The sequence below is a fragment of the Podarcis tiliguerta genome, assembly GCF_965153285.1.
Source record: "Podarcis tiliguerta genome assembly, chromosome: Z".
Lineage (NCBI taxonomy): Eukaryota > Metazoa > Chordata > Lepidosauria > Squamata > Lacertidae > Podarcis > Podarcis tiliguerta.
The window spans coordinates 47,330,208-47,349,604 of NC_139553.1; the positions used below are offsets into that span (position 1 = coordinate 47,330,208).

The window sequence follows — 19,397 nt, forward strand, 5'->3', positions numbered from 1 at the left end:
TACACATGCCAGGTCAAGTCCTCCATCCATGATCAAGTCATGAATGGCAATGGTCTTATGAATCATTGACCTGGCATTGCACAGCAGCACCTTCAAGTCATGTGGGTATCCCTTGCTGATTCCACTATCCGATTGGACAAGACCAGACCCAGAGGCAGGGATAGTCCTCAAATAACGACTAAACCTGCCTCCTTGGTAATGACATGGTCTGGTCTTAGCGTAACTCCTCCTTCTACCCATGGTTTATTTTTTATGTATACCACTTACAAACACTAATGATTAAGCGACATATAAATGCTTTAGCTAAACGAACAATATCTGGAGGAAACCTTGTAAACTTCTCCCAATCACTAGTATCCAAACCAGCATAGAGAGTGACACATACCCAACTTGTATTCCTGGGCAGCAACATCAATAGAAATATCAAGGTGTGTGCTGCAAACAATGGGTGTGTCACACCTCGAGCCGGGGGTGGGGGTGGGATGTAATCTTCCTTGCAGTAAAACAGTACTGGATCCTAGTGGAACTTACACATTCCAGCTTGTCAATATCCTTCTTAGATTATGGCACTCAGAACTGGACACAGTATTCCAGGTGTGGTCTGACCAAGGCAGAATAGAGCAGCATTATGTCTTGACCTGGACACTGTATTTCTGTTGATGCAGCCTAGAATAGTATCAGCATTTTTGCTGCTGCATCACACTGTTGACTAATGTGAAGCCTGTGGTCCCCCAAGACTCCAAGATCCTTTTCACTTGTACTACTGGAAAGCCAGGTCTTCCCCATATTATATTTGTGCTGAGTAGCTTTGCAGAATGCCATGTTCTCCAGCAGTGGAAGTGCTGGTGCAGGGACAGCAAGTGGTGGCAATTCCAATTTTGCCTCAGGTGGCAAAATGGGAAGGGCTGCCTCTGGTTACTAGCCACTGGTCAGAAGCAGTAATGTTTGTGAATACTGGTTGAGCCTGCTTGAAAGTTTCCTGCAGGCAGGGGTGCCAACTTGAATAAAATATGGGGGGGGGGCAGATAAGCCCTGTCCTGAATCATCGATAACGTGTTGCGGTGTACACACACCATCTGAATAGCAATGCCCACCAAATATTTTATGAGGGTGGGGATGGCGAAGGGTCCTCGGACTCTTGGAATTGACTCCTATGCCTACAGGCATCTAGTACATGGCTAGATGGGTCACTGGCCTGCCTGTTCCAGCAAACGCTTCCTATCCTCTTGAAACACTCGCTTTGGGGTGCAGAAAGATAAGGGTTGCTGTGCTCTACCTCCACTGTCTGAGACAGTAACCTTCCTGAATGCGAGTTGCTGGAACCCTCAGGCGAAGAGAGCGCTGCTCCCGGGCTCGGGTCCTCCCCATCAGAGCACCTGCTCGGCCACTATGAGAACAACATGCTGGACTACACACGGCGCTGCCTTCGGCATGATCCAGGCTGTTTTGGGATTTGAGAGCGGTGCAGAGGCCATGGAGAAGAAGGGTCTGCAGGTGGACCCCGCCCGCCTCCCAAGCCGCGCCACAGGCCAGGGCCGGCCTCCGCAGTGGGCGGGCGGGCGGGGGCGACTCTGGTGGCGGCGCCGGGGAATGGGAATGGGACAGCTGGCCAGGGGGCGGGAGCTCGGAGGGCTCTCCTCCGGCCGGCCGCCGCCACCCCTCTCTTTCCTCAGAGGCCATGGCAGCGCCGGGGGCCGGGCAGATGCTCGAAGCCGCCGGTGGTGGGACAGGATCGGAGCCGGCGGTGGCTGCTGAGGAGATAGACCTGTCTCTGGGTAGGTGCAGCTCTCCACACTCGTCGGGTGTTGGTTGGGTGTGTCCTAGCGTCTCGGGGACCCACCCCACCCCATGGACTTGCTCCGGAGCCGCATAGGCTTTATCCCCGCGGAACCAGATCCACTGGGTGCCCTTCTCAAAGTTGGGGTGGAGGGGGCTGGTTCCAGGTGAGAACCGCCCCTCCTCCCAAAAAAATATGCACTATATACCTTCCGTATATGGGGCGGGAGAGGCTGGCTATGAACCTCTCTGAGGCGCAGAAAATGTCCGGCCAGGGAAGGTTTGGCAAAGTTTGCAAATTCCTTGCAGCCTTCTTAGGTGCCCAAAGTTGGGTCCCCACGGGGTCTATACCTATGCCATTCCTGATTCCACAGGCCAATTGGCTTAGTTGAACCCAAGTGGGGTCTTCTCCCACATCTTCTGCTTGACCCCCCCCCCCCCCACCTGCAACTTCCTCTCCTTTTTCCGTTTCTCAGTAAATCCCTCTCCTTTCACCATGGACAGCCTATTTTCAACCCAAACACTTCTCCCTCCTCCATCCAGAGAGAAGGGAACCATCAGGGAAAAGCAGATGGCTCAGTGTGGACTGGTTGTCTGTAGCTAAGTCTTACTCAGAGTAGACCAATTGAAATTAATGGCCCTTAATTAGCCATTCTAATTAATTTCCGTGTGTTTACTCTGGGTATATCTAGATGCAGCCTGCTGGTTCAAATCACAGCTACATTTTGGCTCACCTCACCATACCCCACAGGAGTTTTTCCAAGCTAAAAACCCCACAGTCCAGCACAGACATGATAAACTGGCCCTCTCCAAAAATAGAAGCTTGATGTGATGCCTGGTCTATTTATGGCATTGACGGGCAATGCAAATCATCATTTCCTTGGCACAAGATCTGTTTGTGCACACAAACATCACACTCATTTATTCAGTCAGTGATCTGGAAATATGCCCCTGCCCCGTCCAATGGAATTACAATGAAAGAAAGAGGAAAATCTCTCCACTCTCTCTTGGCTTGCCTGGCTAATTTGCCTCCCTAAAGCCCCCTCTGAAAATAGGAATGCTGGAAATGTGCTCTCTGTTATTCAGGGTTGGCATTTGGGCATCCACTGTTATTTGATGAGACTTAACTTAATAACCAGCACCCAGTATTTAATGATTCCCTCTCTGACGTTGAGTATTGGGAGTTTATGTTTGATACTATTACTGAAAACCAATTCCTGGCTTCCTCTCATCCCCACACCCCAAGCTGAAGGATATACAGCTTCCTTCATTTTTTTCCCCTTGAAGGACTTGCTTTTGGGGGGGGATCTCTTCTGAATACTTTCAAACTTTCTTGAATGGTGGTAATTATTCACTTCAAGGATCATGCTTGGCTCAATGGCAGAGTAGCTGCTTTGCATGCAGAAGATCCCAGGTATCAATCTCTGATAGCATCTCCAGGTAGGGCTAGGAAATTCTGCCTTTACCCTGGAGTGAGAGTTCCCGTCAGTGTTGACAATACTAAGCTAAAAGAATCAGTGGTCTGGCTCAGTACAAGGCAGCTTCTTCCTATGCTTCTATGATTACGCAATTCAACTCAGTTCTCCAGGTAAGGAGCCCTTGCGTTCAGAGTAAAGGCATACTGATCACTTCTATATTGGTTAGACGATGCTATTAATACAGCTCAGAAATTGCCATGCCTGTTCAGTTTGTTGCTCACTCTGCTATCCTTGCCTCATTTAATGCAATACATTTTCCCTAGTTGAATTAAAATAAAATCAACCCTAAGATAAATCCAGATTAAAACACATGCCAACACTTTACATATTTGGATTAGGTTGTTTAAACAAAAATATTTTTAGCAGGTGCTGAAGAGTATACTGAAGGCGCCTGCTTGATATGGGCAGGCAGGGAGTTCCAAACTGTAGAGGCTGCGACACAAAAATATGCATTTCTTACAAATGCAGAATTGGTATTATGTGGCACCTGTAATGGTGCCAGTTCTGCAGGTCAAAGGGGTCAACTGGGCACATATTGCAGATAAACTGGTTCCACTCTCCTTGCCCCACATACTGAGGGTTAGCTTTCCATCCTCTTGTGTTAAAATGCTGGGAGGCCAACATGAAACAAAAGAGAAGATTTCCTTGACGTAATCTGTGTGTGTTGGTTTCCCTAATTTAGATGACATCATAAAGCGCAACAAGAAAGGGCAGACAAACGCAAAGGAAAACAGATGGAAGCAGCCGCTCAAGAACTGGAATCCAGCCTATAGCAACAGAAGACGTCGATTCTGGGGCTGGGTACCAAGGAACCTGCAAGGTATGTGTGAGAAGCAATAGCAGGAAGAGAAGGTTTTGGGAGTTGGCAAAAATCAGGAAATAAGTTGGTAGGGCTTTTTGTAACGGTTGGCATCCTGAGATATCAACCCCTCCTTCAGCTTCATGCAAGTACCTTTAGCTAGGGGTGACCAGAGGAGGGTACATAAATTGAACATTAAAATGAATATTAAATAATGAATGAATGAATATTAAAATGAAAATAATGAACATAAAAAGAGACAAAACGTTTAAGTGATTTATAGCACGAACTGGCTCCCAGTATGACTTGAGCACAGCTCTTTCAAACTGGAGCACAGAACTAGGAATACAGCACAACAAAGAATCTCCTCCTTTCATGGTTAATGGGCCTTTGATGAAGTGGGAAAATAATCTATCAGGGTAGGGATCAGTAGTGTTGTGGGGGAACAAGGATCTGCAGAGGAGGGATGCTCCTGAATTGATATAGGCTTTTCATGTTGGAGATAGACAGATGGGGCTTGTCAACCTGGGACAAGCCATCTAGGAAAAGGAAAACTCTGATCCTAAACATCATCATCATCATTATTAAAGTTTGTATACCGCCCTGTACCCGCAGATCTTGGGGAGGTTCACAAAAACAAAGACAACCCAATAACCCCCCTCCCTTCCATAACATATTTTAAAAGGGCATCAGATGTCAATCAGCCAAAGGCCTGGTTGAAGAGGAACATTTTTGTCTGGTACCTAAAGGTGCATAATAAAGGTGCCAGCTTGACCTCCCTGGGGAGAGCATTCCACAAGTGGGGATCCACTGCAGAAAAAGCTCATTCTCAAGTTGCCACCCTCCAGACCTCTCATGGAGGAGGCACACAAAGAAGGGTCTCAGATGATGATTGCAGGGTCTGGATAGGTTCATATGGAGAGAGGCGGTCCCTGAGTTATTGCAGTCCTGAGCTATTTAAGGCTTTATAGATTAAAAACCAGCATTTGAATTGAGATTAGAAACTAGGTGGTAGCCAGAGCAGTTGGAGGGACACAGGTGGCGCTGTGGGTTAAAGCCTTAGCGCCTAGGGCTTGCCGATCGAAAGGTTGGCGGTTCGAATCCCCGCGGCGGGGTGCGCTCCCGTTGTTCGGTCCCAGCGCCTGCCAACCTAGCAGTTCGAAAGCACTCTCGGGTGCAAGTAGATAAATTGTTGTTGTTGTTGTTTAGTCGTTCAGTCGTGTCCGACTCTTCGTGACCCCATGGACCAGAGCACGCCAGGCACTCCTGTCTTCCACTGCCACCCGCAGTTTGGTCAGATTCATGTTTGTAGCTTCGAGAACACTGTCTAACCATCTCGTCCTCTGTCATCCCCTTCTCCTAGTGCCCTCCATCTTTCCCAACATCAGGGTCTTTTCCAGTGAGTCTTCTCTTCTCATGAGGTGGCCAAAGTATTGGATAAATAGGGACCGCTTACTCGCGGGAAGGTAAACGGCGTTTCCGTGTGCGGCTCTGGCTCGCCAGAGCAGCGATGTCACGCTGGCCACGTGACCTGGAAGTGTCTCCGGACAGCGCTGGCCCCCGGCCTCTTTGAGTGAGATGGGCGCACAACCCTAGAGTCTGTCAAGACTGGCCCGTACAGGCAGGGGTACCTTTACCTTTTTAGTGCAGTTGGACCAGGATCCAACTTCAACCAGGCCTCTAGCTTATTAATATTCTACAGCCTTTTAAATGTGTTTGTGGGGGGATGTGCTATTGTTTTATTGTTTTTATTTTAACTATTTATTTGTGCTTTTACCTTGGGAACAGCCCTGAGATATTTTGATGAATGGTGATATATTATTATTAATAGTACAATAGCAAAAGTGCAGGTAATTTCACATACTCATCCCCCTTTGGAGGAAGGGGCAGGGGAGAGTCAGATGTGGCAAATAGCAGAGAAACATTGTTTTTAATGATAAATTGTCGACACCTGAGGATTGACGAGGAATCACATTCTGCATGGTGTGTCTCTTTAGGACCCAGCAGGTTCAGAGGAGAGTTTCAAAAGCAGCAGAATTACAGGAAGCCTTTCTGGAATGGGGTGACCAGTCCCAGGAGGAGAGCAGCCCTTGGGCCAAAAGGCACGAGCCCCCTAAATCGGCCCAGCTCAGCTCAACAGGTAGGACTATGGCAATCTTTGCCAACTGATACCCTCCAGGAGTTTTGGACGGCAGCTCCTATAAACCCAGACAACATAGGATGGATGGGAGTTGTAGTCGACAACATTTGGCGGACTCCAGGATGAGGAAGGCTGGGCTTCGACAGCTGTTCCCCTGCCCATGATGCTTTATGTTCAAGAAGCCAATCCTGAGGCAAACTGTGCTAATTTGTAGGTGCAGCAGGAAGATGCTACCTTGGTTGGGAGCAGGGATGGCACAACCCAGCAGAGGGATCCCACAAGGGTCAATCGCTTTCGAAGGGCAGGAGCTGCTCCACCAACCGCCCAAAGGTAAGGAAGCTTGGTTTCGGGAGGAATAGACTTCTGTGCAGGGAGGCAAACCTGAATAAAATATTGGAGTGGGGAGGTAAGCCCTACTCTGCCCCATTGATCACAAACCGCAGCACATGCACACCAGTTGAATGGCAATGCCCATCAATTTTTGGGGGGAGGGGGCGATCCCCTCAAATATTTTATTGGAGGAGCCAAAGGGGCCTCAACCCCTAGGAGCTGGCTCCTATGCTTCTCTGTTCCCACAAAAGTGTGTGTGACTGCAGGCCACTTTGCAGGACACAGTGTCAGTTTTCGCCTCCCAATCCTGGGGAATCTGAACATTTGCAAAATCAAGTAGCAAATGGCTGGACAATTTTTCAACTGAGATTCCAAATTCAGCAAATATATTTTTATATGTTTGGGGAGGGGGTCAGGATCCAGATCACCCTGCCACCTACTTGGACACGACGTCATCGCCTTGTAACGTAGAAGAACACGAGCCAGAGTTTTGTGTGGGAATTTGGCTGATGCTGGAAGCTGAACTGTAAGGCTGTGATTTGCCTGGAACCCCGATGGGGAAGAAAGACCTGCTGGGGTGTGAGTGCTCTGAGCCCTCTGTCCGATGCTTTGTAAATGTATCCATAATTACTAAAGACACCACAGCCTACTCTGACCTTCATTCCCTAGAAACGGAGCCCTGCGTAAGCACAGTCACTCCCAGAGTCTCGCCACTTGGAGACTGGCGTATCTACCACAGTATCTATGGCTTGAGTGTGCGCAGAAATTTGTGTTAATATAGGGTCCTTTTATTTCCCCCCCAGTAACCAGCCTTTCCAGCTAAACCGAAGACCAGCTTTTTTCCAGAGGCAATCCAGATTCAACTTCAACCGAAGGGTGAGTTCTTCATTGTCTTTTATATCATGCTTTTAAATTCTGGTGCTGGAGGAGACTCTTGAGAGTCCCATGGACTGCAAGAAGATCAAACCTCTGCATTCTGAAGGAAATCAGCCCTGAGTGCTCACTGGAAGGACAGATCCTGAAGCTGAGGCTCCAGTACTTTGGCCACCTCATGAGAAGAGAAGACTCCCTGGAAAAGACCCTGATGTTGGGAAAGATGAGGGCACAAGGAGAAGGGGACGACAGAGGACGAGATGGTTGGACAGTGTTCTCAAAGCTACCAGCATGAGTTTGACCAAACTGCGGGAGGCAGTGGAAGACAGGAGTGCCTGGTGTGCTCTGGTCCATGGGATCACAAAGAGTCGGACATGACTAAACAACTAAACAACAACAACAACTATTTATTTTTTTCCATCTGTACCCCAACCATTTCTCCAAGGAGCTTAAAGTGGTTTACATCGTCCCTATTGGGAAGACCTCTCAGTGCATGGTCTGGAAGTTGGCAATAGTACAGGATTCCTTTTGGTGTACCAACCTCCCCACTGTGCCAAGGATTCCCTGCCCGAGCTGCTTCAGGTCATACCAGATGTTCTCCTGGAAACAACTAGTTTGGTTGTCTTAGGGGATTTTAACATCCATGTCAACACAACCTTACAAGGGGCCAGTCAGGATTTTGTGGAAAGCATGGCCTCCATGGGGCTGTCCCTGAATAAGTTTGTCCCAACTCATAGTCACAGACATGCCTTAGACCTGGTGTTCACCTCTAGTGAGGTGGGTGATCTGACAGTAAGTAAAAGTGAAACAAAAGAAGTGCCATGGTCAGATCACTTCCTAGTGCAACTGGACTTATCTGCAACCCTTCTCCTCTGCAGGGAGGTGGAACCGATTTGGATGGTCCGCCCCTGCCACTTAATGGATCCAATTGGCTTTCAGAGAGTGATAGGGGATGTTCCAGAGAGTGGTAGGGGGTGTTTTATCCCATGTTGACGGGCTTTCAGCTGATTCCCTGGTGGATTCCCTGGTGGAATGCGGAGTTAACCAGGGCTATCGACTCTCTGGCTCCGAGTGCCCTCTCCAATTGCATGGAGCCCGGACAGTCCTGTGGTTATCTCCAGAGCTGAGGGCAAGGAAACAATCACTGAGACGGCTAGAGTGCCAGTGGCAGAAAACTCATTCTGAATTGGACCGGACATGGGTCAGAGCTCAACGTCAAGTCTACCAAGTGGCAATGGTGATGGCAAAGAGGACCTTCTTCACTGCCTCTATTGCATCTGCAGAAAACAGCAGCAGGAGACTCTTTCAGGTGCTTCACAATCTATCGGAACCACCTTCGTCCCCGGGGCCTGGTAGGGACCCCAAGATCTCCTGCAATGCTTTTGCATAGCTCAGATTTGGGAAGAGGTAGATTCTACTATGGGAGCAGGGCTGGGGCGGGAGAGTGCTAGAGTCCTGTCTAGTCAAGTTGCATGGGATCAATTCCAACCTGTTACCTCTGAGGATGTGGACAGGCTGCTTGGATGAGTGAAACCAACCACCTGTCTCCTTGATCCTTGCCCATCCTGGCTTATAAAAGCTAGTCGGGAAGGGCTGGGCGATGGGCTTCACAGGGTGGTGAATGCTTCTTTCTGTGAGGGAGCCTTCCCAGACCTGCTGAAAGAGGTGGTCATTAAACCACTTCTTAAAAAAACATTTCTAGACCTGGCCAATATGGCCAACTATCGTCCAGTCTCAAATCTTCCATTCTTGGGCAAGGTGATAGAGCGAGTGGTTGCTGAACAACTCCAGGCACACCTGGAAGAAGCGGACCATTTGGATCCCTTCCAGTCAGGATTCAGGCCTCACCATGGGACTGAAATTGCCTTGGTCGTGCTGGGCGATGATCTCCAGCGGGCTAGGGACAAAAGTGAGAGCTGTTTCCTAGTTCTGTTGGATCTCTCAGTGGCTTTTGATACCATCAACCATAACATCCTTCTGGACTGTCTAGAGGGGCTGGGAGCTGGGGGCACTGATATACGGTGGTTCCGCTCCTTTCTCCTGGGCCGTGTCCAGAAACTGGTGTTGGGGGATGAGTGTTCAGACCCCTGGGCTCTCACTTGTGGGGTGCCTCAGGGTTCTGTCCTCCCCCCCATGCTTTTCAACATCTACATGCACCCTTTGGGAGAGATCATCAGGGGGTTTGGGTTGGGTGTTCATCAATATTTGGATGATACCCAGCTCTACCTCTCTTTCAAATCAGAACCAGTGAAGGCGGCGAAGGTCCTGTGTGAGTGTCTGGAGGCAGTTGGAGGATGGATGGAGGCTAAAAGATTGAGGTTAAATCCTGACAGGACAGAAGTACTGTTTTGGGGGGACAGGGGGCGGACAGGTGTGGAGGACTCCCTTGTTCTGAATGGGGTAACTGTGCCCCTGAAGTACCAGGTGCATAGCCTGGGAGTCATTTTGGACTCACAATTTTCCATGGAGGCGCAGGTCAATTCTGTGTTCAGGGCAGCTATTTATCAGCTCCATCTGGTATGCAGGCTGAGACCCTGCCTGTCTCGCCAGAGTGGTACATGCTCTAGTTATCTCCCGCTTGGACTATTGCAATGTGGTCTATGTGGTGCTACTTTTGAAGGTGACCTGGAAACTACAACTAATCCAGAATGTGGCAGCTAGACTGGTGACTGGGAGTGGCCGCCGAGACCACATAACACCGGTCTTGAAAGACCTACATTGGCTCCCAGTATGTTTCTGAACACAATTCAAAGTGTTGGTGCTGACCTTTAAAGCCCTAAACAGCCTCGGCCCAGTATACCTGAAGGAGCGTCTCCACCCCCATTGTTCTGTCTGGACACTGAGATCCAGTGCCAAGGGCCTTCTGGCAGTGTCTCACTGCGAGATGTGAGGTTACAGGGAACCAGGCAGAGGGCCTTCTCAGTAGTGGCACCCACCCTGTGGAATGGCCTCCCACCAGATGTCAAGGAATTAAACAAATATCAGACTTTTAGAAGATATCTGAAGGCAGCCCTGTTTAGGAAAGTTTTTAATGTGTGACATTTTAATGTATTTTTAATATTTGTTGGAAGCCGCCCAGAGTGGCTGGGGAACCCCAGCCAGATGGGTGTGGTATTATCATTATCATCATCATCATCATCACCATCACCATCATCATCATCATCCCTTCCCCTCCTCATTCAATCTCAACAACAACCCTGGCCACCCACTCAGCTTCATGGCTGATGCTGGTCTCCTGGGTCCCAACCCGACACTCTCACCTCTACACCACATTGGCTCTCAGTGATCCAGTGAGGGATGTGTTGTCATTGCCCTCTGGCTTCAGTTGGCCCTGCAACCCATTCTTAAAGGGGCAACTGTAAGACTGACCGGATTTAAAATTGCATTGTGTTTTCCCTAAGTAGTCACAGTATTCTACAAACATTTTCTCTGTAATCCTTACAACAATCATGTAAGACAGAGGAGAGGATCTTAAATAGTTTTTAACAAATGTGGTTTCTTACTGATAATTTTATTACTTTATTCTTTTTGTAATCTGTTTAGAGGTTCTAAGATTTTGCAAAATAAACAAGGAATCCACTTTAAGCTACAGTCTGTGGAGAGCTTCGATCCATACTGTGGAACCAAGTCTCCTTGCTTTGGGAGTTTTGGTTTCTGTCATGCTTGTTGTTCTCTTCCTTCTTACAGCAAACAAAGTCCAATGTGGAGGGGAAGCCTTTAAAGAGGAGGAGGTAAGTTGTGGAAAGAGCCCCCCTTTTCTGAAGGAAGAAAAAGCAGTGGTGGAGGAGAGAAAGTAAGGATTGGCAATATGCCTTCCTGGCATAACCAGAGCACCTGCTCTGTTTTCCCCCAGGTGGGAGGTTCTAGGGTTGCACCAACCTTACTTTGTAGGAGACTTGTAGAGAGCACCTCAGTTGGTGCTCTCTTGATGAGTGTCTGACCTTTGGAGCCTTCTCAACCTCCTCCAACGCTGGCATGTCTTCATCAGTCTGTGCTCCATTCACTCCAGTTCTCCTCCTCCTCCTGCTGCTGCTGCTAGGAGTCTGGTTCTTTGCTTCCTCTCCCTGTCTCTCTTTCTCTAGGTGGCAGCCAGAACCCAATCCTGGAGGTGTGCTGACCGTTTCTGTGTCTAACCCCCAAGCAAGTCAAGCAAGCATGTACGTTATGTTGCCTTGAGTGAAAACAATGCCCATTCTCTATTGTGCATCTCACCTTCCTGCTCTATCACCCTTTCTTTCTTTCTTTCTTTCTTTCTTTCTTTCTTTCTTTCTTTCTTTCTTTCTTTCCTTCCTTCCTTCCTTCCTTCCTTCCTTCCTTCCTTCCTTCTTTCTTTCACACATTTATCTCCCTCCTTCCCCCCAAACTGCTCAAGGTAGTATGCAGAATCCATCCCCCCCCCCCCACGCACACACATTTTATGGTCACACAACAAAATTAGCTATGTGTCTATAAATAAATAAAAATATTGATTATTGCCTCATAAGGAAAGGTTTTTAATAGAGGGTGAATTGAATTGGGGGGGGGGGGGTTGGAGGAGAGAAGGAAAGAAGAGCTAACTTGTCCGTAGGTAGAGGGCGCAATCTGGACGGTTCTGCCAGGAGTGCAAGATCACCTAGCTATGCCTCTGCGCCTCTGGACCAGTGCAGGGGTGGATGGTGCTCATTGGGACTGGTAGGGTGGAAGGCAAAGAGGCCAACAGTAGGTGGCGCCAGAGCCAAGGAGTGGCAGAGCCAATGTGTTCTGTGCCTGAGATGGAGTGGGAAGGGGCTGGCAGCCCTCATGGACTGGCCAGAATCCGTTGGGCAAATGCTCATCTTCCAGAGTGTGTGTCTTCTGCCCTCAAAGTACAGAACTTCTGCTGTTGCTCTCTCAGAAACCGTGCCCAGGTGGGATGTTTCGTTTTTCTTAGCTGCTTGATCCCTGAGGAAGTTGTAGGTGACGCAACTCCGGCATCTCTTACTTGGGAAGGTTTGGGAGATTAACAAATTCCACCCTTCTTCCTTGGCTTCATGGAAAGAAGGCATCTTTATATTCTGCGTGCATTTCACAGGCCAGGAACCAAGCACCCCTTCCCGAGGGGGAGAAGAGGCCCAGAAAAGATGAGCCGTTCCCAGCCCAAAGGTGTTCCCCTGAGATTCAACTTCCGGGCTATGGCTAACCAGGTTAGGAGCAGGAATATTGGGAGGCTTTTGGAGCAGGAATATTGGAAGCGGGAAAGAACTGATGTCATCTGCCAGAGCAGCTGGCTAATTGAAGGGAATGAGGTGATAACAAGGCTTTCAAATCTTAACTCCTGTTTGTAACCAGGATAGAGGGAGGGACACAGGTGGCACTGTGGGTTAAACCACTGAGCCTAGGACTTGCCGATCAGAAGGTCGGTGGTTCAAATCCCCGCGACGGGGTGAGCTCCCGTTGCTTGGTCTCAGCTCTTGCCAACCTAGCAGTTTGAAAGCACATCAAAGTGCAAGTAGATAAATAGGTATCACTCTGGCGGGAAGGTAAATGGTGTTTCCATGCACTGCTCTGGTTCGTCAGAAGCAGCTTAGTCATGCTGGCCACATGACCCGGAAGCTGTATGCCGGCTCCCTCGGCCAATAAAGCGAGATGAGCGCCGCAACCCAAGAGTCGGTCACGACTGGACCTAATGGTCAGGGTCCCTTTACCCTTTACCTTAGGATAGAGGGAGGTGGAGAACGAGGGCAATATGAAGCAGACTCTGGGTAGTTGGTTCCCTTTTCTTTTTTCGGGTTCCTACGTCAAACCAGCAGTTTAAATGGCAACACTCCTTTGCAAGATTGTCCGCCTTTTTAATTGCTTGTAATCAAGAAAATGATCAAGAAAATGATAAGTTGCCGCTGCCAAAGCATTGTATGCCATCTGGTTGAAGACTTTTTGTTAAAGTTCAATTGTGCTAAAAGTTGAACCCATGCTAGGGGTGCGGTAGGGGGTGTTCATGTGGCCACCTCTAGCCACCTGCTGAACTTAGGAGTGGGGAGGAAAGCCCTGTTCTTACCTTCTGAGCTTTCTCATGCTTCAGAGGACCCACATAATGGTGCTCTGGGGGGTGGTACTAAAGAGTTCAGTTTAACCTGGAAATTAGCCAAGCTTCCCCCCAATTCTGGGGACATTAGCTTGTCTCTCTTCCAGTCCAACCCCCAGCTTGAACTGGGGTTGGGTGGACTCCTCGTTTCTTAACTCCTGGGCTTCAAAATATAGAAGGTGGGTTTTGTACCCTATTACACATGCCCTCAAGGAAACCATTCCTGCACATCAGAATCTCTAGGTTTTGTATGATAACCTTGCCATGGGCAGCTTCGTGCAGGAATGTTTGAGTGTGATGGATTTTTCTCACTTCAGAGCAGGGTGTGTTTAAGCTGAAGGTCGCCAGGAACTCACATGAAGATTATGGTCATACATGTGTTGTCTCCAAAGCTAAATCTATCTGTGTTCAGCAGAGCTGTGTATTCACCATTCCACCCCCTCCAAAGAATAATAAGAACCTTAGTTTTCCTTTCACAGTGCTACAGTTCCCAGCACCCTTAACAAATCATTGTTCTCAGGACTTTTTGGGTGTGGGTGGGTGGGAGGAGATGTGCTTTAAATGTGCTGTGTGCTGACATCTCCAAGCACATGTTTGTGGGGATTCAAGACTAACTCTTATGTTTTTCTTCCTTAGACGAGCTTGACGTTGAACGAAAGGTTCTCTGGGTTGAGGAACACACGCCATTTCACAGCGAAGCAGAACACAGGCCGAATGGTCACTCTGCCATTGCATTCTGTGAAGACAGACTGGCTTTGCAAAGGAGCTTGCCCCTAAACCCAGTTGGTTGGTTGCCTGCCTCTGTCTGGGTGGCAGCTTGGCATCACAAAACACAAAGAAACAGCCCCATGCAACCTCACACTCAAAAATTTCTGCCCATGCTTCAGACATGCAGCCCTAAGAGCAGCTCTGACTCCCACTCTAGGCCCCTCTGCCCCAGACTTCCTCCTGATGTAGCCTACTGTCTGATCCAGCTTTGAGGTGTGAGTCTGTATGGCTGCTAGTACAGTTGTGTTTTTGCTGAAGAGCCATGTGGTAAAGAAGATCTCCAAGCAAGCTTCATAGGGGCCCTCTTTAATCCTCAGATGTGCCCACAAAGGCATGATCAAGCACCCTCATGCCACAGCTGCCTCTGGAGTGACCCTTCCTCCAGTAAGAGGCATGCCTCACAGCTGAGTGTCTGGTTGTTTGTGTAGTGTGGGGGCCGGGAATCTTGTGGGCTCCCAGATATTGTCAGATCCAATGGCCTTCTGCCCCAGCCAGCATGGCCGACCGTCAGGGGTGATGGAATCCAACAACATCTAGAGGGTCACAGAATTCCCCATCCCTGGTCTAGTGAATTTGAGGTTGTTTGTTTCTCTCCCTCTGCCCCGTTTTGCCTGGAAAAGCACTTTGGCAGATTCCTTTTGATGATTTGGGTGTGACAATCTGTAACAGTGCGCTGAATAAAACAACTTTTAGAAGCTGAAACACTGGGCTGTTTTCTTTTCTAATAAAAATATTCACTATGGAGTTCACAGGCACAAAACACAATGTTGATATCGTCCAGGAAATGGGTTTCAGTTGGAGGGCATGGGTTGCATGAGAGCATGTTGTGTGGGATAACCAGTCTCGTATAACCAACATGCTTCAGTCTACTTAGTGCATGAAGGGGTTAACATCATAGAGTAAGCTATCCTGCCATCTTAGCCATGTCATTTTCCCTTACCTTGGGAGTAAATAGGTAATCAAGGCTATTGTCCCCCCACCCCTGGTCTACCTGAAAAACTCAGTGTGTGGAGAGAGTTGAGCTAGTTGCTCCAGCTCAACCACATGGCTCTCACCAGACACTCTGGAGCTCCTATACCAATAATCTTTTGGAGGGATTTAGATAAGTAGGAGAAGATACTTTATTTAGCCATTATCCTTCCTCTTTCTCATTTGTGTGAGAATGCAAATGATCTGTTTCAACATAGTTAAATATCACCATGCAGTTTACCTCTGGAAGCTATGAGGACAAGCCTGCACAATCTTCTAGAACAAGGCGGTCCAACTCTTCATACCAAGTGGGTCTCAAGAGTACTTCAAAATAGAACCAGTGGGCTTCTGGGAATTGGACTCCAGACTGGGGGGGGGAGGGAGGTCTGGCTGTGTGGTGTAGTGGGTAGAGTGTTGGGCTGGGACCTAGAAGGCCAGAGTTCAAATCCCCACACAACCATGAAGCTGTCTGGGTGAGCTTGGGCCAGTTCCTGTCTCTCAGCCTAACCTACCTCACAGGGTTGTTGCGAGCATAAAATGAGGAGGGGGGAGATCCTTGAGCTGCATGGGGGAACGGTGGGAGAATAATGCTTGGCCTCCACAAGGGCTGCTAACATGAATAAAAATGAGGGGAGGGGGTAAGCCCCTCCCTGCATAATCAATCACACACACCAATTGAAGGGCAATGCCCATCCACTTTGGGCTGGGAGCCGCCTTTGGAGTGAAGTCTAGCCATTGGAGATAATGCAATAAACACATCAATATCCTGTTCCGCACACTGGCTGACTAGATGCCTCTGGGAGGCCCACAAGCCAGGCAGGAAAGCAGCCTCCCCACATGCTGCTTCTCCCCAATTTTACAAGGGTAAAATACAAAGGTACCCAAGCTGCCTTTAATTTGCCCCCCTTTGAAGCTTGGTGTTCCAGGGAGGCAAAACGAGAAGCCGTTAACATCTATTTCACTTACACTCCAAGTCTCCTGTAGAAATACAATGTCATACCCTTGGGTGAATTGGACAAAAGACACGTCAGATGCCTTTTTAGACCATCCTGCTATATTCCATGTTGTAAAGCTAAGGTTGGGTTTGGCTTTGCTAAAATGTAGTCTTTGTCAATTATCTTCTGAAAAGTTTTCGAAATTTGCCTATTTATGTGGCAGCTGGATGTTATTTATTTTAACAGTATCTTTGCACGGGGAACAGCCCAGGAGTTTGATGAATTCAGACAATGGATATAAAGTACTCACACTGAAAATTGTAGAGCCTTTGTTTACCAGGGCACCCTCCGGAGGATGTTCCATCTGCCTGGAGCCTAGTTCCTCCTCATCTAAGTATCTCATTTTAGTCCTGAAACCCGGTGAGGTCACCATGGTGGTGGTTTCCCTTTTTTGGGGGGGCAATCTACTACCTTCTCCTATACATTGCACTTTCGTAGATGAAGGCAGATTTATCTCTGCCATTACCTGAAAGTTGTGAGGGTGACAGACTGCTGAGTTGTGTGCCTGAGAAGGGAACTCTTCCACCACGGGAACCTTTTTGGAGGGAGTCTGGTCGACTGCTAGATCCTCCTCTCTGGCATCCTTACATTCGTCCTTTCCAGTTAATCTGTTTCTAAGTGTTGCCTTTCTAAAATTTTGATTTGTGCTAAGGAAGGTAATGTCAAAAAATGACTTATTAGAGCATTTTCTTCTGGAGAGAGATTATCCTTCCGCTCATTTGCAGGATGATGCAAACCATATAGGGGTGCACCTTTCCTTTTTGATTTTAGAGTCTCTTGTTTATGATGGTCGAACAGGGCTTTTGGGGACCAGTGCCCCTTCCTAATTTTTTCCTGTTCCTCATTTGTCATTGATTTGTCGCTCTTGTCACCAGAGAATAGGGTCATTGGTAACCTATTTTCGAAAAGTCTTGGTCTTATTATTCTTTTCTTCAGGAATAGATGCCTTAATCTGTGGATAAGTTTAGCCAGGTTCTGATCTTGAAAGGTAATCATTGTTTGTAACGAATAACCATCATAGTATAAATTATAGAAGCAATGTCGTTTGGCTTTACTACATGTGGCAGCATATCATTTGGGATATTCAGAAGACGCATTATGTGGTCTGTCCATGATAGAAAGACCTTCGGTTTTGGGTAGTTGAGAAATACAAGTTTGGTATCAACATCTAATTCTATCCTTTTCCCTGGGCCAAAGTTTGCCAGGCAACTGAGTTTCCATGTAATATGTCACAATCAATGTTATGGGTCATATGTTCTCTGATATCTGTACTTTCAGATGTTTTCCTTCCAGGGTTCAGGGGTATTGCTTCTATTGCTTCATTTGTTTTGATACCCTGCTTCAGGCTTGGCATCTTCTACACTTGAGGGATTGCCTTACGCCCTGTGTGCCTACTCAACCTGCACAACTGGGACTGTTCTAGCTGCCACGTAAGACTCATTCCACACTTGCAAGAAATCTCTATTTTAGCGCAACAGCACTAACACTTTGGAACTCCCTGCCTAGGGACCCAGGCAGCTGCCTTCACTGTTCTCTCCCCCACACCTCCGTAAAGCCTTCAGGGGCCTTTGGAAGACATGTGGAAGGCTGCAGGGTGTGGAAAGCCTTTTGCTTACTGCTGAGTTTAATTGTCATGGCAATATTTTGAAATGTGTGCCTGTATTTCACTGGATCATTAAACATTTCCATGAGGAGTTTTTGTAAACTTGCTTTAAGTTTTTTTGACAATCTACTGGGGTAGAAGTGATATAGGATGAATTAAGTTACATTAAATTAAAATTAACTCTGTTGAAACTGAATCCAAAGTGGTGAAGGTCTAACTCTCTGCTTGCATCATTCTTGTTCTTCTGCCTGATTTTGTTTTGTCTGGAAACTGAGTGAGATAAAAACTTCTCATGCTACAGCACCCGCCCCCCTGCAGATGTTCAGGACCTCAAGGACGCTAACCCTTTCTCCAAATTCTTTTTAAAAATCAATTTTTATTAAAAGATTTCAACGTAATATACAATACACAGCTCTGCTGTGCCTCATTCTGAAGGAAACAGGAATCCTGGGAAAGTGCCTGGAAGCCCTGGAACCTCGTGTTGCTCAGAGATTGCGGTAGCCTGCAGCATGTGTGCATATGTGCTTGTGTGTATGAAATAGAAATTTGGGTCTACTTCTGTGTGTTCAGGAGGAAGAAAATGCAGGGAGCTCATTTCCCACAGTCTCTCCAAGTAGAGCTGGCCATTAGATTAAAACATTGCACCCTCTGCCACAGCCACAGGTGTCAAGATGAAGTAGAGCTGTGAATCAGCAACATATTGCTGACAATGTACTCGAAAACTCTGGATGACCCCATTTAAACAATGACTGGGTTGCCTAGACTCACACATGTGTGTAAAACATAGAAGTTCAGGGGACAAAGTGCATGCAGTATGCTACTTGTGAGGTGCACAGAAGGAAGAATATGCAGAAAGATCCTTCCAGGTGACCTGTTTATTGAGCATTCATCCTGATTTGTTTGTGGGGTGGTGATACTACATGCAGTCAAGCTTTCCAGGGCATTTACCTATCACTTTCCCTCTTGCAAAAAGCCCAGCTGGGGGGACCTGGAAGTGTGTGGGGAAGAGCAATTCTGTAGTGGGTTTGTTGCACAGGAGCACCAAGTTCACCAACTGGCTGATTCAGAGTGAATCCCATTCAAAAAGAGTGCAATGGTGTGTGTTTCAGCCAGCCATCTGGCTGCTGCAACTATTCCCTGGGTGCCACCACACTGTCCTGTCTGTGTGTTTGGAAGGGAATGGGAGCTATGCTCCCCCCAGAGACACTCCACTCCTTTTTCATTAGCTGTGTTGCTCAACAATTGAGGCAACCTTCACAGTTCTGGGATGCCAATACAAAAGACTATAAATACAAAATAAATTTATAGTGCAGGGGTTCCTCCAGAGGAGATGACCACATGTTTGTTTTGCGTTCATGTCTTGCTTGACCAAAACTTAACACAGTGGTTAGATTCTACTAAGGGAATGGTCAGAGTGCTTTAATCCATTCTCATTGAAAAAGCTGAAGTTCTGGGCTGGACCTGAATCCCTTCCACAAAATACTGACAGTCTGGAAACACCCTGGGTGCAAACATGTTTTACTGGGGGAAGGATCTTTGCCTCTTCCTCCTTCCTAACCTGCAGTAGTGCCCTGGCAAATCACAAAGTGCAGGCTCCCTTCATGGTACTCACAGCCACACCACTTC

The 19,397-nt window shown here is 47.8% G+C and overlaps 1 protein-coding gene across 1 annotated transcript; it reads left to right on the forward strand.

Annotated features, from left to right (window-relative positions):
• Positions 1-1,379: 1,379 nt before the first annotated feature.
• On the forward strand, positions 1,380-14,906 carry LOC310669104 (UAP56-interacting factor-like). Its single transcript, XM_083422684.1, has 9 exons — positions 1,380-1,775; positions 3,937-4,074; positions 6,051-6,193; positions 6,408-6,523; positions 7,327-7,399; positions 11,084-11,127; positions 11,479-11,553; positions 12,447-12,558; positions 14,073-14,906. The coding sequence occupies exons 1-9, from the start codon at positions 1,679-1,681 to the stop codon at positions 14,211-14,213; spliced, it is 939 nt and encodes a 312-aa protein (XP_083278810.1). The 5' UTR covers positions 1,380-1,678; the 3' UTR covers positions 14,214-14,906.
• The last annotated feature ends 4,491 nt before the right edge of the window (positions 14,907-19,397 follow it).